At 44.4% G+C, this 22,052-nt stretch overlaps 1 protein-coding gene across 1 annotated transcript in view; it reads right to left on the reverse strand.

Moving 5' to 3' along the window:
* The window catches only part of ADGRG4 (adhesion G protein-coupled receptor G4), a 58,606-nt gene that overhangs the window by 17,266 nt on the left and 19,288 nt on the right, over nucleotides 1-22,052 (reverse strand). Inside the window, exons 2-12 of the mRNA XM_080366087.1 lie at nucleotides 16,824-18,490; nucleotides 13,117-13,734; nucleotides 7,146-7,250; nucleotides 6,605-6,699; nucleotides 6,227-6,279; nucleotides 5,063-5,102; nucleotides 4,502-4,527; nucleotides 3,175-3,323; nucleotides 2,153-2,285; nucleotides 1,545-1,663; nucleotides 303-510 (exon numbers count right to left, since the gene is read on the reverse strand). Of these exons, the coding sequence (XP_080222213.1) occupies nucleotides 303-510; nucleotides 1,545-1,663; nucleotides 2,153-2,285; nucleotides 3,175-3,323; nucleotides 4,502-4,527; nucleotides 5,063-5,102; nucleotides 6,227-6,279; nucleotides 6,605-6,699; nucleotides 7,146-7,250; nucleotides 13,117-13,734; nucleotides 16,824-16,914 (1,637 nt within the window). The 5' untranslated portion in view covers nucleotides 16,915-18,490. The remainder of the gene's footprint in view (nucleotides 1-302; nucleotides 511-1,544; nucleotides 1,664-2,152; nucleotides 2,286-3,174; nucleotides 3,324-4,501; nucleotides 4,528-5,062; nucleotides 5,103-6,226; nucleotides 6,280-6,604; nucleotides 6,700-7,145; nucleotides 7,251-13,116; nucleotides 13,735-16,823; nucleotides 18,491-22,052) is intronic.

A 22,052-nucleotide genomic window follows, 5' to 3' on the forward strand; every position in this document is an offset into this window, starting at 1 on the left:
TGCTGAGCTGCAAAGATCACCTCTGAGATGAGACGGCATCTAGGCAGCCTGCCCGCTCTGCCTCCAGGCTGCAGTGCCCACAGAGAACAACTCTCTGATGGTGACTTCTGCAGGACTGGGACTGCTAAAAGCACCTTTGACAGCACAAAAAACAATTTCTACTGCCAAGAACCTCAAACATGTTTAAGGTCCAAGCACAGAAATTGCTAACTCTTGTGGTGATAGTTTAATAGACTGAATGAATTACTCCATGGTGCCGTTTTAGCTTAGGAAGCCACTTCTGGGCAAGTTATCTTACTTACCTATTGGTCATTTTTCTAATGTTCTGATCTTTTTCTTGCAGCAAAATATAGTTTAGTATAGACAATATAGTCTCTGCAAGTGTCATGCTCATATCTGCAAGCCTTGTGATATCAGAAATTTTACTTGCAATGATTTCTAATTCTTCCATATGCAGTGTTGCATCTGGCAAGAGGTATAAAATATGCTGTACAACATCTTGTGCATTCTCTAAAAAAAAAAAAATAGATTATTTATGTGGCATAGCTATATAGCTACATGTCTCTATTGTAAAGCAAGGAGTTAGTTTGCTTCTCCTCTCTTCCTATATAGTCATAATGCTTCTAATCTATTTCAAAATTATGTCTTAAAAATAAGTCAATAAGCCCTCAAAATGTCAATGAAACGGGCAAAAACTTCAAAATAAAATCTGGATATTTCAGATTGTATTTTAAAGGAAGAAATAAACGTACCTCTCATAAGAATATTAACACCTGCGTTTGAGTTACAAAGGTTATCTGTAAATAATATTTAGTTTTAACTTTGGTCATGTTTACAAGCATTTGTGAATTCAAAATTCCGTAAGATCTGTCCTTGTCCCCAAATGCTGCTTAACTGGTATAGCAGCAGAAGCAAATTCTGAATGGTATAGTTTGAAAGATTGTATTTGCCATTCATTGTCTCATCATCCTTCTATAATTTTTTTATAGACACAGAGTTTTACACCCTGGGAGTCAGACAGACTGTATGCAACTGCAGATATCCTTCAATGATCTATTATTTGATGCCACTGCTGAGTAGGTGGAGTATTGGTTTTGTTCACCATTCAAACCACTGGCACTATTTGGCATAGCTTAAAACAGATACAATCAGGTGGTAAACATCCCCTTCGAGCTTATATGGTACAGCACAAACTTTTTAATTCCATACACTGATTTGTGCTTCTTTGTATGAGATATTATGAACTACTTCGATGTGGTAACAGAGTATAGACAAGCAAAACCTGTCACATCATTCATTGGTTATTTACTTAGTTCTAAATCTAAGTGTAGAATTTAAGATAAGCCTTCAAAGAGAAAGCTAGAGAATTTTGAAGTTCATTCAGAATTAATCTACATTAAAAACACTTTAAGATGACTGGTCAAGTAGGATGCATATAAAATAACTGTATCACTTCAGTTCTTCACATGTCCAACATAAGCATTACCCAAATATAGCTATTTTTACTTTGATTCACTGTATCACTAAAGTATCTGGTGCCTTACCTTCTGTTATTGTGATATCATGGAAGTCTAAAATATTATTTGGAAGTTCTTCCAGTAATTTACATTCGGTCATATTTGGTTTCTTCCAAAAAGCTTGCTCGAGTTCAATATTAATTGCACTGAAAAATGAAAACAGTCTACATTGTTACAAGAAAAAAAGATATAATGCTCCTCATATTTTCCATTCAGTAGCTAAGAACGTAATTAATTAGCCCAATTTTGAAAACTGCAAGTCAGATCTGACTTAGACTCATTTAGCAGAGTGGGGGCAGAGCCCAAGTGCCAGAGCAACCTGAAGTGCATCTAGAGGTACTGGAGGGCAGAGCCATGAAGGGATTGCACAAAAAGCTATGGCAAATCTGTTTCCCCTCCCTGCGCAAGTCGGCTTCCTGTTGTGCTGCCTTGCACTTGCGGCAGGTGATGGAAACGATGCAACATTCCTGTTCCCTGCAGCCCATGCTGGACGGGCTCTGTATACTCTGCATCCTCCTTGGCACGGCACTGCTGTGTGCCACGACAGTCTACCATCTGGTTTCCCATCACACAAAGCCTGGCACTCCCTCCTGTTTCCCCTGCAAGAACCAAAACGCGATGATCTCATCCCTCACCAGCTCCTCTGAGCAGACTGCGCGGGGTTTTTCCTGCAGCTGACCTCCACTTTGGTAGCTGGGCTTGTTAGCGGCCAGGAATAATTCCCCTTGGAGGCTGTGTGTGAAAAGCTTTCTGGACAATCCATTAGTGCTGAGGAAGAAATACATAAGCTCTTTAAAAAGATTTAATAGTCAAAAAAAAAAAAAAAAAAAAAAAAGAAAAAAAGACACACCCACCCCCCAACACCCAGGGACCGGGCTGTTCTCTGGACCTCCCTTTCTGATGGGAATAAGCTGTAAATTGCAGACTGGATAGGAATATTTTACCAGTTTACTGGCTGCAAGAAAACTTTTTGTTTAAATATTTCATCAAACAAAAGAGGAAAAGATTGTAGAAAAGCAGACAAGATCAGGTAAAGTGTTAGCTTCCCAGAATCACAAGCTGTTCTTAAGGACAGGCTCCTCTAATCTATCTGAAGGTGCTTTCACCCTGCCCCTCATTATTCCATCAGTGTTTTTCCTCCAGGCTTGTAGTTTTCTTGTCTGCAGCTGATCTTTTGTAAGTCTTTGGTATAAAATGTGGTTTTGAATTTCAGGTACAGGCTGTTAGCTCTTCTCTCTGGCTTACTTCTGTATTTTAAGGAGCGACAGAGACTATAACCGAGCCAATGAAGAGATTAGTTGCCATTTGAGCCAACGTGCACTGGTGTTAAGCGAATGTCAGCAGTGGGTTTGGGGCTGGTGCTTGGATCCAGTCTCCCTCGACAGCCAGGCTCTGGGGCACCGGCTGTGAGCAGGGACTCTGGGGTTTGCAGCCGTGTCAGCCTGACCTTGCCATCACTGCAAGCCTTGGGATTCAACTTTTTGATCTGGCTGTCACTGCATGACGTTCTACAGCTTGTGCATCAGATGAGGTCAGGCTGGCTGCCTGTGAGGATGTTTTCTAGCCCAGCATCCCCACAAAATTTAAATTTGATAAAACACTTGCAGCCAGAATTACAAAACATGTCATTTCCAATGAGGTTTTAATGAAGGATTACCTATGGACCTGACAGCCACATCTTCAGGTTTCACATGTAAAGATAACAGTCCCTCTTCATAAGTGTCATTCAACAACTGTTTGATCTTGAAACTTAGCCCTTCTTGTGTTTCAAGTGATGTGGCCTTTATAATGGCCTTACAGATGCAGCTACAAATATAATAGATACACAAACAAGGCTGCCATATTAGTTACATTTCACAATTTTAAGTGGCTACAAAATTAAGGAGTAAGCCAGAAAATTATATTGAATTGGATAATTGATGTTGGTATTTTCTTCACCATAAAGTGCAGTCCTATGGCAAATGTCACTAAATGCCACTTGTTATAGCTGGAAATGTTTTCTAAAGTAAAATTATTGGGAATACATTTAAAATACATAAATAAAAAAAATATTATAGTTTCATAGTAAATACCTCGGAAGGTTTCCTAATAATTTTATCTTAGCAAAGGAACATCTCTGTCACAAGTAAGCATTTTCAACCACTTTTTAAAGTTTGAAGCGAGCTAGTCATAGAACGATGAGGTAGGTGCTTGAGTACCCCTGTGTCCACACAGCAGTGACAGACTCCAAGGCTCCCTGGAAAACTGAGATTTAACTAACTGCATTCAGTATCTCCACTGGATTCCAGCTCTTTCTTCTCAAAATAACTGTTCTTCTGGATAACTATGTTTGCTGACTTTAGGAGGTTTGGAAAGAATGTATCATTCTTGGTGTGGCTTCAGACATGGCAGAAAGGTGCAAGAAGCCAGGTCTTGGTTGTGGGTGGAGCACCTCAACGGACCTCTAATTTAATTTCCTTGGGGCTGTGATGTTTCAAGTGTTTCCAGCTCACTCCTGTCTCTGCCAATTTGTTGCCCACTCAGCATTGCCTTTGTAAACCATTTGCAACCCCTTGAAGGTGATGGGAACCCAGGTCCCCCTCCTTTTCTGGCCTGAGGTCGGAAGGCAGTTAGGATTCCCTGCAGAAGAGGTGCAGGATTCATCCTGGCAGCCTTCTCGGGCACTGTCCGCTCACTGTTCTGGCCCCAGTGAGGGATACTGCTCACAGCCAGCTCTTCTAGTGCAGCACAAACCTCCTGGTTTGCCGTGGAAGCACTCTGAGCTTCCCAAGATATGGGGGATGAGAGGGAAGCCTTGCATGCTCAAATACTTTCCCCAAATCAAGCATTATTGTGGCTTTAACTCCACGTGTGCTTTTCTGATTTACACAACTAAAGGTTCCGCAGTGATTCTGAAACTAAAACAGCTGAGGAGGGATACAATTCCTCCTTATCCTGTAAGTGACATCAACTATGGAAACCCAGAACATAACCATGGGTCTTACCGCTGTGACATCTGCTTTACTTTCATCTTCAGTTCACATGGAAAGACACAAAAAGTCAGAAGCTGGTTAGAATCAACTGGCACAAGTTGGATTTTAAGGAAAGCAAACAGCAGAAACTCATTGCGCTCATTAAAATAGAGCCTATTGCCTTAAATGTTATTGGGACCTGACTCTCTCCGTTTCACAGTACTTCCAGGGGTACATCATGGTAAAACAGAACATCATGGTGCATTGATGCTGCCTCATGCAGAGAGCAGAGCGGATCTGTACAGTCAATGAGTGTGCTCACCAGAAGGCTACTGCAAAGTAGACTGCCTGCAGATGGTGCTGGGCACATCCAGCACTCCTTTGTCTGCACAGAACACACCAATATCTATGGGGACACAGTGGCTCTGCAGCCCAACTGTTTACATGGGACACACCTACCAGACTGTAGGTCAAAATTTAATCATGTCAACAAAACATAAAAGTATCAAGCATTTAGATTGTGCAACTACTATACCCTCTATGCAGAGATAAGGAAAAGTAAGTTTTAAAATCAGAAAATAACAAGTTACATACATGAGCCCTCTTATAGGCACTGTTTTGTGGATAATTACCCCTGCAAGCAAAAGAGAGTAGAATAATTATTGCATAGTAGGCATATAAATATAACATGCCCCATTCTGCTGTCACCTAAAAAAATAAATCAATCATGCAACCACAATAAGCCAGACCTTGCAGCAGAGAAGTTATCTTGAATTCAGCATAGGTATATCCACATCAATTGCCAAGACCAAGTGCTGTAACCGATATGCACCCTGCCAAAAAACGCTTCTTCCAGAATGGGACCCACCCTTCTCTTACGGTTTTCCGAATCAGACTGACCTCATGTAAACAGTGCCGTGTGTTACTGTATTGTCACTTGTAAAGCAAGCAGTAACTGTGGAAGTCAGAAAAGAAAGTAGGACGTTGAAATATGCATCAATTAACAAAACTCCACATCTGCACAAGTGATACATTTATGAATTGCTAAATATCCCTCTCAGCTGCTCACAGTTCGGATATGAATACAGCTGGATTGGGCTAAAAGGTATGAAACAGAGGAGTCTTGTGCAAAACATGTTGTTTCCGAGCAGAGTTTTGGAACTGTAATATGCTTTCATTAAGCACTGCCACACAAAAGCCAGCGTGTACCTACTTCCACGAACTAGACAGCCCGCAGCAGTCTGCGACCCTCGCTCTGTGGATGGATGTGACCCCATGGCTCCTTTGCACTCACACGCCATCGCCGAAACAGGGCTTCAGAGCTACTAATGTGAATGATCCCTGCAGGTACCAGCGCTCTGCCCTACTTTCCATGTCCTGCAAGTACCAATTTTTTGTACTTTTGGAATTGCCAGGAGGGCTCACCGGATACATCCGCCCTCCTGACTCATTGCTCACACACTGCAGAGGCAGCGAGGTTTAACCTTCACCACGAAACAATAGATCTGGCCAAAGATCTCAGTTTGGCACCAGCTACTTGCCTTGCATTATGCAGGATATATATATCCAGGTGAATGAACCCAGTAAAAAAAAAGTGGGTGTTCCATGTGATCGCAGTTGTACAGATCTGGAGGTTTGGTTTACACCCTTGTCAGGGGACTGGTCAGTTGTGAAACGAGTATTTGGAACCTGGCTGCAATTTCGCTCAAAGGACAGAGGGTCAAGGTGATGCCACTGTACAGCCAGAGGCTTGCTTACCTGACTTTAAAGTCTGTCACAACAAATTCTTCTCCAGTAAATATGACATTAAACTGGAAAGAAAACAACATTTTCATTAACTTGATTTATTGATATTTTTATCTAGACCTGCTTGTAAATTTAGAATTGTCATCAAAATTCTAAATCCCGGTGAAAACGGCTAAAAATTTTTGCAAAATGTCAACACTCTTCCCTTCCTTCAGAATTTCATTTTATCCTGTTAAAAATGCGTTGGATAGCACGATTCTGAAATGCCACAATATTGTTACATAGATACTCCTTTCTGTGTTGTCCTATCAGCTTGCATTCTGCACCAGCTGTCCTCATCATCTGATACTTGCGAGAAACACATGAGAATGAGAAAAGCAAGCTACTCACCCAGTTTTCAAGAAGCTTCCTTGCATCATAGTGATCAGGGGGTCTCTCAGTTTTGTAGAAAAGAGAGAAGTTCATGTCAACATTAAAGAAGCTGACTGTAAGAAGAAAGCATAAGTAAGATGCATCCGGTAGTTTGCACGGAAGGTGCCTGCACCCCATTCCCATCTCCTCACCCTCTGCTGAACCCCAGCTGTGCTTCCCATTCCCATGGGGTCACCAAGGCTCTTTGGGAAACCCCAGACTCCAAGTGTCCAAGTCTAGATCACCGCTACATTGCTAGGAATCTTATGAAAGAGCCTAAGGGCCCAAACACGTGGTCATCACAGTTTAACAAACAAGTTGTGGTTCGTGCTGGTGGGTGCACCCAACTTGGCTTTTACTGCCTGCCAAGAGAGCACAGGGGGAGACAGGAGGGTCTGCTGACATACAACACTTTGCTAAGCAGCAATAGCTTAGATATATGTGACCGAGTCTTAAATTGTCACGTGCGTGGTGTCAGTGATGATCACGTCAGCATTTAAGACAGCCATTTAGCACTTACGTGGAACGGTACCATTGGCGCTACTGGTTGGAGGTCCATTGGTACTACTGGTTGGAGGTAAGGGAGGCAGCGTGGGAGCCCTTGTTGACGATGCTTCACCCGAGCCTGCTGAAAAGAACATTACAAAGCCTAAGAATCCGCAGTGGCAAAAGCATGAGGAAGAGCATAGTCCAGGCGTGAGAGAGGTGCGAGTCCTTCAGCAAAGGTCATCATAAGAAAGAGCTGCTGCTGTTCCAGGGACCTCTGCAGGGTGAAAATACACCTGCGTGTAGGGCTGGGGGGTTATTTCTCCAGGGGTAATTACAGCATAACAAGGGAGAAAACAGAATTTGCAAAGTTTAGATCACAAGGAAGACCAGAGTTCATGCAACGCTATCTTTTTTCATTGCTTGTGTTGAAGAGCGGTTATGTTTCTGTTCCCTTCTTGCTCATGTAGCCTGTGCCAGCCTTCAGGAAAAGGCATTTGTCAAATGCTGAACACGAACAGGTTAACATGCAGTAATGCATGTGAGATGAGCATTGATAATCATGGTCTCTGGCTTAATGATAACCTGGCATAAGGATTCCCATTATAAATGCTGGCTGCTCTGCCTGCTGTTTTCAAAGTAAAGAATTCCAAGAATTTGTTTGTAGCTAATTTTCCTTGAAGTGAATCACCTTGTCAAACCAGATAGGAGTTTTACATTTCACATGCAATCTGCCACATCACCAGGCAGACAGGGACAAAAACGGGTGATGTTTGTCACATGTACTACAGAAAATTGCAGTGAACCGAATCACCGTGTAACAATACAGACCTCAGTGTTGAAAGGTAAGCAGGATCACAACATTTTGCTCTAGAGGTACCATTTCCTTGCTATGCTGGTAATTTGTGTTTTTTCCTTCACTCACATGACTGTCAGAGGCTTGACATTCTAGCTCTGACTAAGAGAAATAAATTTAACATATGAATACAAAGCCAAATGTCTATGAACACTGTTGGAAATAAGTAGGATAAGGCCACGCTTCATAAAACATTGTTTTCTCTACTGTAGTTCAAGGTAAGGAGAATCATTCACACTTAAAATGTAACAGCCCGTCTCTGACCCATTCAAATCAATGGCAATACATCCACAGAGAATAACAGAAACAGGGGCTGTTACCAACTTGAAGCCTCCTATTTTTATCCTAAATAGCTTCAAATTAGTTTGTGAAGTTGAAAGGACAGATGAAGTCAAAAGCCCCTTCTGAACAGGCACACTACAGTACACAAGCATCTGCTTCCCAGACAAACTAAGCCACAGGCTGTGCACTCAGCACAAAGTCAAACCGGAGCACGAGGACAGTAAATCTAGCAGAAGTCCAGCTCTGAGTTGTCTCTCCTAGATTTGCTTTTGTAGACTAAGCTCAGACGCTTCAGTCTTCGTCTCAGACCTTCAGCCTCCAAAATACTCCTCCAAGGTGCCAGTCTGTGCTTTGGTGTCATCTCATGCTCTAGGAAACAGTAGCTTCACCCCCCCCAGCACCATCAGCAGAGACAGCACGCTTAAACCTGGCAGAGAGCTGAGCCAGGAGGCTCCTCCACACCTGGAGGCAGCGGCGTGGGAAGCAGGAAAGATGCACGGGCTCTTCCAAAGATCAAACTGTCCAGTGATCTGCTTTTGCAGAGCAGTGCTCTTTATAGCACAGCCTCTGCTGCTCCCAGGGCATACAGAAAGCTGTAAAAATAGCAAGCTTGCTTTTCCCGTGATGCTTGATGAATCTTAGGTTTTCATTTGGATGTCTCTCCTTTTTACTTGGGCCTTTTGCTTCTTAGATAGTATTAAACTGTTGGAAAAAAAGAGGACTAATTTACTCGGCTTCACTCTTCCACTAAAAAACACTAGCAAGTCCAGGAGCAAGCTGCCACCTCACCATTTCAAACCTGCTGCCTGCAGTAGGTCAGAAACATGACCCGATATAATGGATATTTGCTGATTCTTTATTTGGAAAAGATCCGCAGGCTCAGATCATATAGCTGCAAGACAGACCTAGATATTCAATACACAGACCTCCTACCAATAGCTGCTAACGCTTTTAGACATACACATGAATATGCAGAAAACAAGAAGCCAGAAGTATCTACTAAATTAAAAGCAAAAACCTAGAAATGAAAGAGAACAACTCCTTGAAAGAAAACAGAAGGACCTGAAAGTAAGGGGATGTGCTTTTTCCTACAGCACCCATGCATGCCAAGCCCTCCCCATCCTCACAACACATACTACCGTGAGAATACAATGAGCAAAACCTGGAGTACCTGACTCCCAGTGCTGCAGACAGGCAGATACTCCAGCATCCCCAGTGCCTTTCATCCCACAGCTTAAAATTCTAGGGGAAACCTCTATGCCTTCCTGTGGTGTGAACGGCAGAGATGGATTCTGCACGCACCACTGCGATGCTACAAATAATTAGTCCCTGGTTTCAAGCAGATAGAAAACGAGTGTCTTGTTATAAGCTTTTTTTAAGAACTGCTGTCATAGAGGCAGTGTGATGAGAACACAGAAGGGCCAACGCTGTGCAGACATGCCCTAGCACTAGAATAAATTCTTTTCTCCTTCCTTACAGAACTACAGACATGATATTAGGCTATGATTTAGCAAGCCATAAACCAAACTATTTGCACACCCAGCGTTTAACTTGTCCTCCTGACTGTTACAGTGCTGTAGATCCTCTCCAGAGGATAGGAGGAATCTGCACATAGCTGGGTGATTACAGGCTCCGCTCTGTTCCTGTTGTTACCAGTGTGATGTTTCAAAAACCATTGCCTCGGGGGTGATGTACGATTATCATCCAGTGTCAGTCAGGATGAATCAGAAAAATCTGCTAGGGAAAAAAAGATAATAGAGAAATGGCCAAACAAAACCCGAACGCATTCTAATCAGAAATGTAAATCACAATGCTGTTTTCATCTCCTGACAAATGAAGCATAGTTACAACTTCACAGATTTTAATTTATTTCTCTTTCTCATTATCACCTGAAGAAATGAAATATCTGTTTATTCTCACACGTCAAGGATCATTACCAGCAGGCAGGTGTGGGACTAGACACCTGCATCCTGTAACTTAATTTGCTTTAATTAACATGCATGTAATTCCATTCACGAAATGAGGGCTAAGGCGTGATGACAGATGAGATCTGAAGCTAGAAAAATACTGTACCACTGACATTTTTAAAGTCCTAGTTATGGATTTTGATTTGATAATTTAATAAATGGAGGTTTTGGCATCCTGTAAATATGTATGGTTTCCAATAGAAAAGCAGCAAAAATTAGACCAACCTATAAGAGAACTATAATAAATACATTTCTTTATTATTAGCAGTCATTTTCAGATATTGTCTATTCATCCCTCTCCCAGATTATTTAAAATTAAGAAAAAAAATCAGTGTGTGGGTGAGGTAGGGGGAGGAAGAGAGGAAGACTGTGAGTCAGTGAGAGGATGAGAACATGCACTTTTACTTCTACACTTCTAGCAAAGGCTGGTAAAGAAAAGGATCATCTTCAAGAACTCCAGGGAAAAAAGCAAAGGCAGAACAATAACTTTACTCCTGTTATTAAGCAAAGCCAGTGCAATTATAATCCCTTATAAATGACAATTATATCCCTTCTAAAATGTTAACACACCCTCTTAAGGCTGCTTCCTGCTACATTCATATGAAAAGCTTCACTCGCTTTGCCTAAAATGAGCCCTGGCTTTTCAAAAGTAACTTAAGGTTTCCAAAACAAAGCAGGTTGCCCAACTTCCCAGCACAATTGCACAAACTGCCAGCCGTCAAGGCGGACCAAGCAATGCACAGGTCTATAAACAACACATATAAACACAAGAAGCAAACCTTGCAACTAGCAGTTGTTATAGGGCGTAAGTAACGACGTGAGACGTGACATTAGCATTGAAACGGCACTTCCCTGTGATATTTCATTACACAGCAGCACTTCGGCACAACTATTTCTTACACGCATGCGCCAGACGTCCCCATGTAAACTCAGTATGTATGACCCGATATGGACAATCCACACGAACTACAACCGAGCGCAGCTTCCCCTGTCTGACAGACATAAATCTCAGTATGTATTTATGCCACTCACTGTTATCCCTACCTAGTGCATTGTCAGTACATCTCTGCGCAACAGCTAGCTCACGCATCTCAGTTAATTATAGGAAGGAGTAGATTTATAGTGGAAGCAAAGGTCTTGCCAAGGTCTGGCACATGACGGATTCTCAAACCCGATGAAATTTTATGAACATGGCTGTAACTAGGACTTCAAAACAGTCATCTTGGTTATTGCTCTTGGGAAAACACCAGACTCCAGTAACCCTTCTCCCAATATGGAATGCAATGTGGACCCAGCGGTTCTTGGCACCATAGGCAAGAGTAGCCTCAGCGCCTGCTGGTGTAGTTCATCACTTGTGAGACACTCTACTGCTTCTCCTTGCTCCCTTTGAATATTTGGGCCAATGTTTTCCAGACTGAATGTCCAATACAGGCTGCACTGGAGAATCTGAACTAGAGGAAATCACCTGGTTCTTGGGGACTGCTTTAGAGGGAAAAAGTGTTTTGACCATTGAAAGCCTCTCTCTAACGTGCTTTGTCTCACTAAAAAGCTGCTCAAATTCATCCAGGTTATTGTTTCTGAAAAATCAAAATCCAGGAACACCGAATGGAGACGTTGATTTTAGGTACTAAACTTCTCATCAGCAAACATGACTGAGCTGCTCACAACTCCTTGCCAAGCCAAGCACATGCCTTCCCCACAGAGCGAGTGGGCCCAAGGGCCAAAGTGTTAATTGGAAAAGGGAAACTGAGCCTTCCTGCCCCCTCATCATCAGATCATGTGTGTCGTCCCCCCCAGTCAGGGACCCAAGCGAGGAAATAGCTCGGGCAACAGGCGGTGCAGGAAGAGGACTGCCGGGACAAAGGCAGCGGGGCAGGGAGCCAAGAGCAGACGGGAAGGTTGTAACTCACAGCAACTGTCATTAGTGCCCCAGTTCTGTGGTGCAGAGCGAGGGGCTGTGCAGTGAGGGGTGTGTGTGGGGGGAAAATCCATCTGAGCACAGGTTTCGGCAGCAGCTGGTGGTTTCCTGATGCTCTTCTCATTGCCTCGGGCCCTGGTTCAATGAAACCTGGGAGCAGGAGATGGGAAAGCGCAGTGGGAACTGAAGTCAGCAGGTGCTGCGCTTGATGGAGACATGCTGACTGATGGGGTACTCCTTGAATTCTCAAGGTGGACACCAAAAACGTCCTGTTACTTCAAACTGGGCCCCTGCTTTCCCTGTGAAGCCATCAGCTTACTGACAATTAGTGAAGCTGCGCTCACTATTATTGTGGGGCACTTAAATATCGTAGCTTGTCATTAGTTTTACACAAGTCAGTCAGTCAGTCAATCTTGGTCCTCTGTTTTAATACTGTGTACTTTAAATACTGTGTAGTACATACAGACATCAGGATTGGATGATAAGGTAACCTAAACCACTGCTAAGGTGCTTTTCAATGAAGCAGTATCTAGGGCACACAACAGACAGGATTCCTGCAGAAAAGTGATTGCTATCATCTGACTAATGGCTCTAGTTAAAAATATTGGAAGAAAATTTCTGCATCCAACTGACCTTGCTGAGTGCCGGGCAGGTTGGTGCTCCGGCAGAAGGATGAGCCACTAGGAGGTTCATCTAAAAGATGTCACCTGCCAGCAGCCTGCAAGGGAGTTCAGCGGCAGAGCCTGCCAGCCTCCCCTCACCCACCACCTGTGCATCTGCTTCCAGAAGAGCCTGTGTGGGGTGAGCAGGCGATGTGTGCGTGGCTGCAGCTGGGCCCACTCCTGGCCTCAACCACAACAGCAGCGACTTGGAGGCTATTAGACAATCCCTGTGTCCTGAGCAGTGCAGGGTTCCCTCCTCTCTGGGTGTGATCCCCAGCAACACACAAGCTCCAAGGAGACAAAATATTGCAAAGACTCACCACAGTGCAGGTGATGGTCCGCAACGGGAGTGATGCTGCTGAAGTTCCAGTACTCTTCCTTCCAGCTGACAGTATTGCCCATGGCGCACTCCAGCAGCTCTTCCTGACCCATCACATGGTCCCACATTTGGAAGTAGTACAAGCTACCAACGAAGCTGCTGCTTACCTGCACAATAAAGCCATTTTTTCTTTTGTGCAGATGACCCAGCACCAGGCTACCCTTGGGTTTCAGGCACTCAGCGCTGCCAATGCTTTCAGTGTGCACGAGATTACCATTGCAATAGACCTCCAGCAGATGTTTCCTGGTGTCCCACAAGAAGCACACGCTATACCACACAAAAAGGGCCAGATCGATCTCAATGTCTCGTCTGGTGCCGAAAAGATACAGTCTCAACTGCTTGTCTTCTCCAGAGAGTCCGAGCTCTATGTCATTTATGTCAGCGGAGGCGTTGTTGGCGTCATAGGAAAAGGCTGCCCAAGAGCTGACATTTGCAGTCCGGTTTAGGTCAATGCATACCGTGAACTGACATAGCTGAGGGATGCTGAAGTTGACTAGAGACACGTACTTATCATTCCTTCCCAGTAAATCCAGTCTTTCTCCATGCAGGTAACGTGCTTCTGTAAGCAAACGACATTAGGAAAGAGGGTAAAGAAGGGAAATAAAATGTCACTTCCAAAGAAAAAGCTGCAATGTGACCTCATTCAAGTACTTCCCTGAATGTTGCTATTTCTAGTTTCTACTGCCTCAGAAATTTAATTCTGAGGCCAAGCACACTACCAGTAAAGAGAAGAGTTTCATTCTGCAAAGGAACAGTTGAAGTCCCCAAGACATGCCAAGTAGGAATCAATACTGAATTCAGGTCTAGGGTCCACATGGCCCGGTGTCAGTATGGGTGTCTGGTGCAAAGGTCTGGGTTCAGCACGCTCTGGGTAAAGAGCTGTTTGCAGGTTTGGCTCCCAGATGACATATCACACCCCCAACCTGCAGTTTTTAGTTCAAGCTTTCTGCTAAAAATAAAAATCATGAAGACTGTCCTTTTCTCAGGCTCAATACTTTGTTTGGGCATCTTTTTTCTTCATTACTTTAAATTATTTCATTATATCTTTACAACCTACTTAAAAGGTTTTGCTGACAGAGACAACCTCCCTGAGTAATACTAACCGCAGACCTACACAGGCAGTGAGTAACTTGCTCACATGTGGCCCCATCTCTGACTTCAGAGTAGCAGAGTAGTAGCTGCAATAGCTCTAACTCAGCCAGCCTCCATCCCTGGAGCAGTTTGGCAGGGGCACCAGCGATGTGAAGGGTATTTCCCTCCGCTTGTCTGGGTTTTGCACTCCGGGTTAAGTGTCTTGTATATCTGGACAGGAGGCAGCACAGCGCAACACTAAGACACGTACCTCCATTCTGGCTCCTGAATTTACCACAGCCTCCTACTCCATGAGTGCCACCGCAATCACCACCAGCTGCAACAACGTCCCTTTCCCAGGCACGGACCCCTGTGACCACGCACAAAGCCACGGAGCAGCACTGCTCCACAGGCAGCACATTTAGGCAGCAGCACATGGTCACCAAAGGCAGGAGCCAATCTTCCCACCAGCTCCATCCACCAACACCAGAGTGTTTCTTTTTAGGGGGGGAGGTGGCCCCACATGCACCAGCAGAATGGTAATTAATCACACTCAAATTGTGAGGCAGGCCCCTCCTGCACAGGTGACCTGCATCTCTAATTTGCCATTACACTCATGTGTTTCCATGTGCTTCACTGATTCAGGATATATTTCTTCTAGATAAGAATTACCATTATGTTGAGTCTTTTATAAGCACATGTAGGGGCTTTTTCCTCAAATGAATTTAAATTTTTCCAAACTTGATTGCCAGCCAAGCAAATCAGGCATTACAAATCCCCCTAAGTCTAACCTGACCAATAAATCTCCAGCGACTATTTGCACTTCTAGTAAAGGTCATACACATCGTGGATTGCAAAAGTAGCTGGCACTTCTCCCCATCTGCTTCACATGCTCCAAATTGGAGGCAAGTAGGAAATGATCTATCTGCAGAGTCTAATTCTCTGTAGGTGACCAGGAGTGGTGCATTGCTGTCCCAGCATAACCTTGTGCACTTGAAATGTAAAGAGAACATTTCTATTACGCGTAACACTGCTGTCTTTCATGTCTGTCTCAGCAATAAAATCAGCTCCACTGAGCATCTCGGTGTGTTGCGGAGCGTGCACTCACATCCTGGTCTAGCTTCCACCACTGCAACTCCACTAAGATAGTGGTTTGCACCCAAAATAATTATTTTCCCCTTGAGTGGGAGTGCGTAGGACTCGGAACAGCAGTGTATAACATCATTCGGTGGAGGGCCCTGGGTGGGATGAGAGTTCAGTTCCTCTGCACTAACACGCCAGCCTCTGCCTTAGTGGGAGAAAGCCCTTGCACATGACATCACATGGCCGGTGTTGGGGCTGCAGGAGAAGATCCGTGATGGAGCTTTAGGAGATGCAGAGAGGTGGGTGTAGCTACTCAATTATAGCTCGAGCAGTGAGTAATTCATTACAGCACAAGAAAATGCAGCAGCCGTCTTCAGCCCTACTTTCCAGCAGCTGCAGGGCCCCAAAAGGGTAAGAAGCCAGTTCCCATGGGTTTCTCCAAGGGATGGGAATCCCTGTGGGACGTACGATCGGCAGAACTGGCACCCATTCCACAAGTGACCAGAACACCATTGCACCTCTGCTGAGACATCCTGAGAAATCACCCTTTCAGGGGTCAAGCCTCCCACTGTCTTACAGCAGCTGGATTGGGAACCTGCTGCCAAAGCTGAGAAGGTGGGTACCTTTGGCAAGACCCAGACGTTAAATCAGTCTTTTTATTATGCAGGCTGTACTTGGAAAGAGCTTATTTTTTCCTCGACTGCACTGCGCTCTGGAAGTGACCCCAGTGCTACAGGGTGCATTTTAGAAGCATGAATTATCTCTGTGCCCTGTATTGTTCTCGAGGAGAAGCCGAAGGAAGAAATAATAATAAAAAAAACCCCAACACAGAACTAATTATTGTTTTGCTGGGATTTATGGTGGAGAAAGGGTATTGAGTGTGTTCATGAAGCACAGCTTACAGTGTTTGACTCAGGGCCTGAATTATTACTGGGTAACTTGGTTCTCCCAGTAGCTTCGTGCTTTTCCCAGAACACCATGAAGTGAGTAAATGCACAGCTCTTACTGTACAGCGACCAACATAAAACTCATGAAAACTGTACAGAACTGCAGGAAGACACCCAGGAAGGAAACAATGGAAAATGGCAAAGCCTAGAGGCTTTTCACCTCCCAACATGGACAACAGCTGTGATGCAACCAAAACCTGCCATTTCACTCCTTGCCATATTTTCTCGTTTGTACTGACTCATCTGTGCTCCAGACTGAACCAGCATCCCAGGAGAGGGTGCGCATCATGCCCAGACCTGTAGGTCTGCAGGCCAACATATGCTCAGGGATGCACAAGGACCCCAGTACCAGCTGCAGCGAGAAGGGAGAGGTCCAGAGCAAGAATAACTGCTGCACTGGAGCCGAATGAGAGGAAAGTGGGCTCCTGTATAGATATACTGTGTGTGCACAAAGCAGGAAACCAGCAGACATCCCCTGGGCTGGGGGATGCCCAGAGCCCACTGGCAGCACCATCCCTGTGGTTAATCCTGAGGGGTATTACTGTACCTGCCAGGAGGAAAAGACGAGCAGCAACCATCAAGATGTAAAGAGCCTTGTCAGAAGAGCAGTGTCCAGGGCCACACATGAGCCTCTTCATTCTTCAAGCATGTTCTGAAAGCAAGATGTTGGTGAGCACCCCCCTACTACACAGCTGGCTGAGAAATTCACACTGCTCCTGCAGTTTGCTGAAATGGCATTCACAGCACAGGAGCCCAGAAGTCCTCACTCCCCACGACCAAGCTGAGTCACCAGATCAGTAGTCTCTGTGAAGGTCACAGCTACACAAACCCTCTGGTTCCTGCTGGTTTCTAAAAGCGATGAGCTTCCCACAATTACACTGTGTGTGTTTTGTCCATCTCTCACAATCTGCAAACCTGTTGGCAACTTTCAGCCTGCTTTGACAAAAGGAGTCCATGTCCGAAGTGGTGACGTTCCCACAAACGTGGGGAAAACAAGAAGGCCGGTGAGGTCAAGTTGGATGTGCTGACCCACGGTCATACCCCACAGGCTTTTCTGGGATGGCAGCAGACAGGGCGAGAGCGTGCGGAGAAAGAGGACACAAGGCTGCTCACGGACAGCACAGTCAAAAAAAGTGTTTGTTCTCACCACTGGGCTTTGTCTACAGACAAACTTTCATCAGTTTAATTAAGCCCTGGGAACATACTTGTAATTGGGAAGGGCTAGTTCCAGGGTGTAAGCATACACTGAACCCTTAAAGCAAAATCCAAATCTGCCACTCTAAATTCAAAGGAGTTTGTCCTATTTTGTGCTTCAGTTTGATTGAAGTTGCTTCAAAGATGACTGCAGCTAAAGCAGAGCAACGGAGTGGACAGAGAGCCTCGACGCCCGAGACGCCCCGCCTGCCCCCCGTGCCCTGCACACTCCCCCGTGCTCTGCTGTCTCTACTCACTTCACCAGCTATCGAAGGCGAGGGCTTATTCTTGGTTTAGGAGCACACTGCGTTAAATCTTCAGCTACTGAGGAGATACATGGAATGGCTGTAAGGGTGGACGAGGTCCTTAGATTGTCTAAGCGGCCCAGGAGCCGCCTGGCTTCACATCAGCCATCAGCCCTCCCCGGGGGCTCCCCACCGAGGGTTACTGCACTCACCACTGGCAAAATGGAAACTGTCCCTTTGTGCCCAGACATGTAAAATAAACATCAGACAATTATCAAAAAACCTGAACTAGTAAAGCTCACTCCGTTTCCTTTTAGAACTGCGCTTTACAACACTTAGGGAGTTAGGGAATGTCATCCGGTTTTCCATTTACTGCTGTGACAACAAATCTCTTCTCCCAGCCTTCTCCTTTATTACTCCAGAAATTATTTGCTGACTCTTGCAGTACCATTTAAGGAACAAATCATCATGCTTCCAGCCTGTGGTACCTAAGCAGGACTTGTTACATATTTCGGATGATTCATCCTTTCTCCTAAAAACAACATAGTCATTAAAAGGTGCTGCTTAAAAACTCACCTCCCTGTGTAGCACAGAAATGAAGGCAGATTTTTACCAGGTGCTCCACACTATTTCTTCTGCCAGATGCCAGAAGACCAGTGAAGAGAAATATGAAGAGAAAATCAGGTGGGATGCTGTGATGTTTTCAGTGGTTCAGGCAATGAAGAGCGAGTGATTTCTGTTCTGAACTCACATTTCTTAGGTCCTGGAAAACCTGCTGTGACAACAAATCTCTGCTCCCAACCTTGTCCTTTATTACCCCAGCAATGATTTGTTGACTTTTGCAATAACATTTAAGAAACAAACCATTATGCTCCCAGCCTCTGTTATGTCACAGGGTTTTATTAAGCTTTGTCCAGAGCAAAGTCCACATCATGGTGCATTATAAAGCATAAATTAGAAAGAAGCAGCTGACCTGAAGAGCTCCCCTTCTTTCTCATTCAAAAGTGACTTCAACTAAAGAACAAGAGGTTGCAATTTTCCCACAACAGCTGTCTAGCCTCTGTTTGTAGTGTATAGCACTATAATGTAAAGATCAACCAGTATCTTTCTTCCCTCCTGCAAGAAATTGATCACTTATTGTCAGTTATATAATTTTTTAAATTCTATATTTATAAATCAGTTATATAATTGTAAAAGTATTAAATATTGCTTGCTACTGAGAAAGACTTTGTGCGTTGAGATTAAGGAGGGAGTGGCGCGAGGAAAAGATGGTCCTGCGCAACTGTCACTTTGGCTAGCTAGAGGTTAAGTCTTGAATTTTGTGAGTTAGGTCCAGAGGGATGAAGTGACTTGCACAGAGCCCTGGAGGGCTTGCTCCTCTCTCCTGCGGGAGTGTGATCATATATATTTTGGCAGTGGCTCCCAGCAGTTCAGCTCCCTCACTGGAGACAGCTTGAACCTCCCAAGACTGCTTAACATTGCAGTTCATCCTGCTCCTCCAGATGCTCTAGTCTCCAAGCAAGATGGAATTGTCCCCGTCTTCTGCTTTTCTAAAGAATCTAGCCATCCCTCTTCACCTTCTTCCTGACAGATCTGTTTCCTCCTCTTGGTTACCCCCGTATAAACTCCAGACTTCAGGTTTCTCCCCTAAGAGCTACAACATCACCCCTTAGCCAAAGTGCTTCATACCTCAGGAACGCCTCCCCTGCCTTGCCTTCTCACTGTGCACCAGCACAGAATCCCTCAGAGCCAAGCAGCCATGGCCCAGCAACCTCTAGCCACAGCCAGCAGGTTTCTTCTGTTTCTCTTGTGGGCAGATCATATTCATGGAAATTGCTAGGCATGCCCTGCTTGCCTCATGAAACCCATGATGCATCGTTTCGAGTATTCACATGAACTCTTGCATGGAGAGCCTTTCTTCAGGCAGGGGACTGATCAGGGCATTTCAAGGGTGGGTGCTTCAGAAGTCATCTTTTTGTCCCCATCAGCATTTTGTACCCATTAAACCACTATCGTGGCATCACGGTGTGGAAGGAGTTTTTACTGCCACCCCTGAGCAACTATTGAGAAGGTTTAGCTGTTCCCTTTCTGTACTTCCTCCATCTTCTCTCTGTTCCCCTGGTTTTCAGTTTAGTTTGGTGCTGGTAATTATTCAACACAAGTTGTTTATCAGCTTCACCAGAGATTATTGCAAAGGGTCTGGCATGCCGTGGGAGGGCATCTCCTCTTTAATGCTAAGCCACAGCAAAGCCTGACCTAACGGCCAGCACACCGCATCCACTGCTGCTCAAAACTTCCCCGAGAAGTTTTAGAAGAGGACACTTGGGACTCAGAGCAGAAAAACCCTGTGATTAAGGAGTACAATGAAATGAAGAGAAGCAGAAAACGAAGAGAGAACGCATTCAGACTGACTAGAACCATTCAGATAAAAAGAAATTTTGCTTTACTTTGGATGTGCGAAGATTTTTGCCAGGAGGTTGCTATGGTGACTTTTCAGCTCTCCCAAAACTCCTCGTACTGTAATTACATCTCAAAGCCTGTGAGCTGTGAATCTTTGATTCTTTGGAGGAAGAATGTGGGTGGCTGACTCTTCAGGATGTTTTTCAACCAGCCATTTTTATTCTAAAGTAACACAAAAAGATTCATATACATGTGCCTTTAACAGCTGCTTACAGTTTCTATGAAACCTTCTGGCCTTGCTGGCTGCCATCCTCCCGAGACCTTCTTGAATAATTTTTAACTAAAAGGCTCCCTTTTCAGATCACCTCAGTCCTGCATTATGCATCAGCGAAGGTTATTTAGAGGATGTTTAGCTCCCAGTTGGACTGAGCTTTCTTTATACCACCAGACATTTAAATGTGGTCCTTAAACTAAAACATGCATAATGATGGGAATATTTTCACATTTCCTCAGCTTTTGTTGTTTACTTCAGTTGTCACTGACTGAGCGCTGAAAGCACAGGGTCTGTGCAAATATCCCTCACATTTTCTCATCAATGCACCTACCCAGTTCTGCGCATAGCGCACCATTAAAAAAGAGTTAAGGCCAGAAATACATACCCTTCGAATCAGGAACAATCCGACCGCTGTTGTTCGAAATAAACAGTATAAAAATATTTAACAGCAAGTGGACCCAGTGTTAAGTTTCAACATACAATTGTTATTCTTTTTCTTCAAAACAGAAGCATCGGGGTGCCTTGCACGGCCACACAGCACAGAGACCTGGCTGCACGGGGCGGCTGGCCGAGCCGGGGGGGCTGGCACTGCCCTCTGGACACTGAGCTGTACATAGCGTGCTTGGTCATTAATAATCCTGCAAATTTTATTGTAAAGTATTAGATTAATTCACTAAATAAGGGCAGGGAAAGATAGCAGACTGTTAATCTTCTCTTTCAGAAACCTTGCAAGACGTAACTATTACCAAGTATTTTCTGAGAGAGCTGACAGCTAGCCCATTTATCACAAATTGGTTTTAGTACAAAATTGACTTTTTTCATTCCTTTATTAAGTTCAAAGCTGGGAGAAAATCTTTTTGACCATGATTTATTGAATCCTGTAGTAGGTATTTTAGAAGCCTGGGTAAAATACTTATGAAGCTGTAGGCGTTCAAGAAATACAACTTAGAGAATACAACCACACCTTCAGATTTACTCGGGTCCTTTGCTCCAGGCTGATTCTAGAATGACATATGGTTTGTTCTGTCAAAATATCAAAATATCCCAAGCAGCTATTTTTAGAAGGAAAAAAAAATTTCTACATTAATTTTTTTAAAAAAGACTGATACCTTTAAAATTCAAATTGGACCAAACATTTTGAGTGACCCAAAAGAATGTGTTCTGAAACATGCTTTCCTTTTTCTTTCTTGGTTGTGTTTCAACATGGGAAGTAGTAGAAATTTTAATGAAATTACAATCCTGTCCCGTCCCGTCCCCCCGAGCAGTTATCAATGGTTCCTGGAAGAAACCTAGCGTCAGCAAACCTTTTGCACCTTGTTTACCGCAGTCTGCTGTGCCATCACCTCGTGTTGCCTTTCTACATGGCAGAAACGCTGCGTGAACTTCCAGAACACGATGTTCCGCAGGATCGCTGCCGCTCTCTTTCCCTTCCCCGGTGCCTTGGCTCCGCTGTTTCAGCAGAGTTGCCTGGGCAGGGGCGTTTGCGTGTCTGTCCGTGCAGTCCTCACCGGGGAAAACACGTCCCAGTTGTTTATCCGCTTGCATCTAGCTCATTGCCATGCAATTGCTGAGATGCTACTACCACTTTGCTCACCAGATATTACAGCTGGAGCACTGGGAGCAGTGTGCAGCTGCCTACACGTGCTGACCCATGTAACCACAT

The sequence above is a fragment of the Falco punctatus genome (genome assembly GCF_963210335.1).
Source record: "Falco punctatus genome assembly, chromosome: 15".
Classification (NCBI taxonomy): Eukaryota; Metazoa; Chordata; class Aves; order Falconiformes; family Falconidae; genus Falco; species Falco punctatus.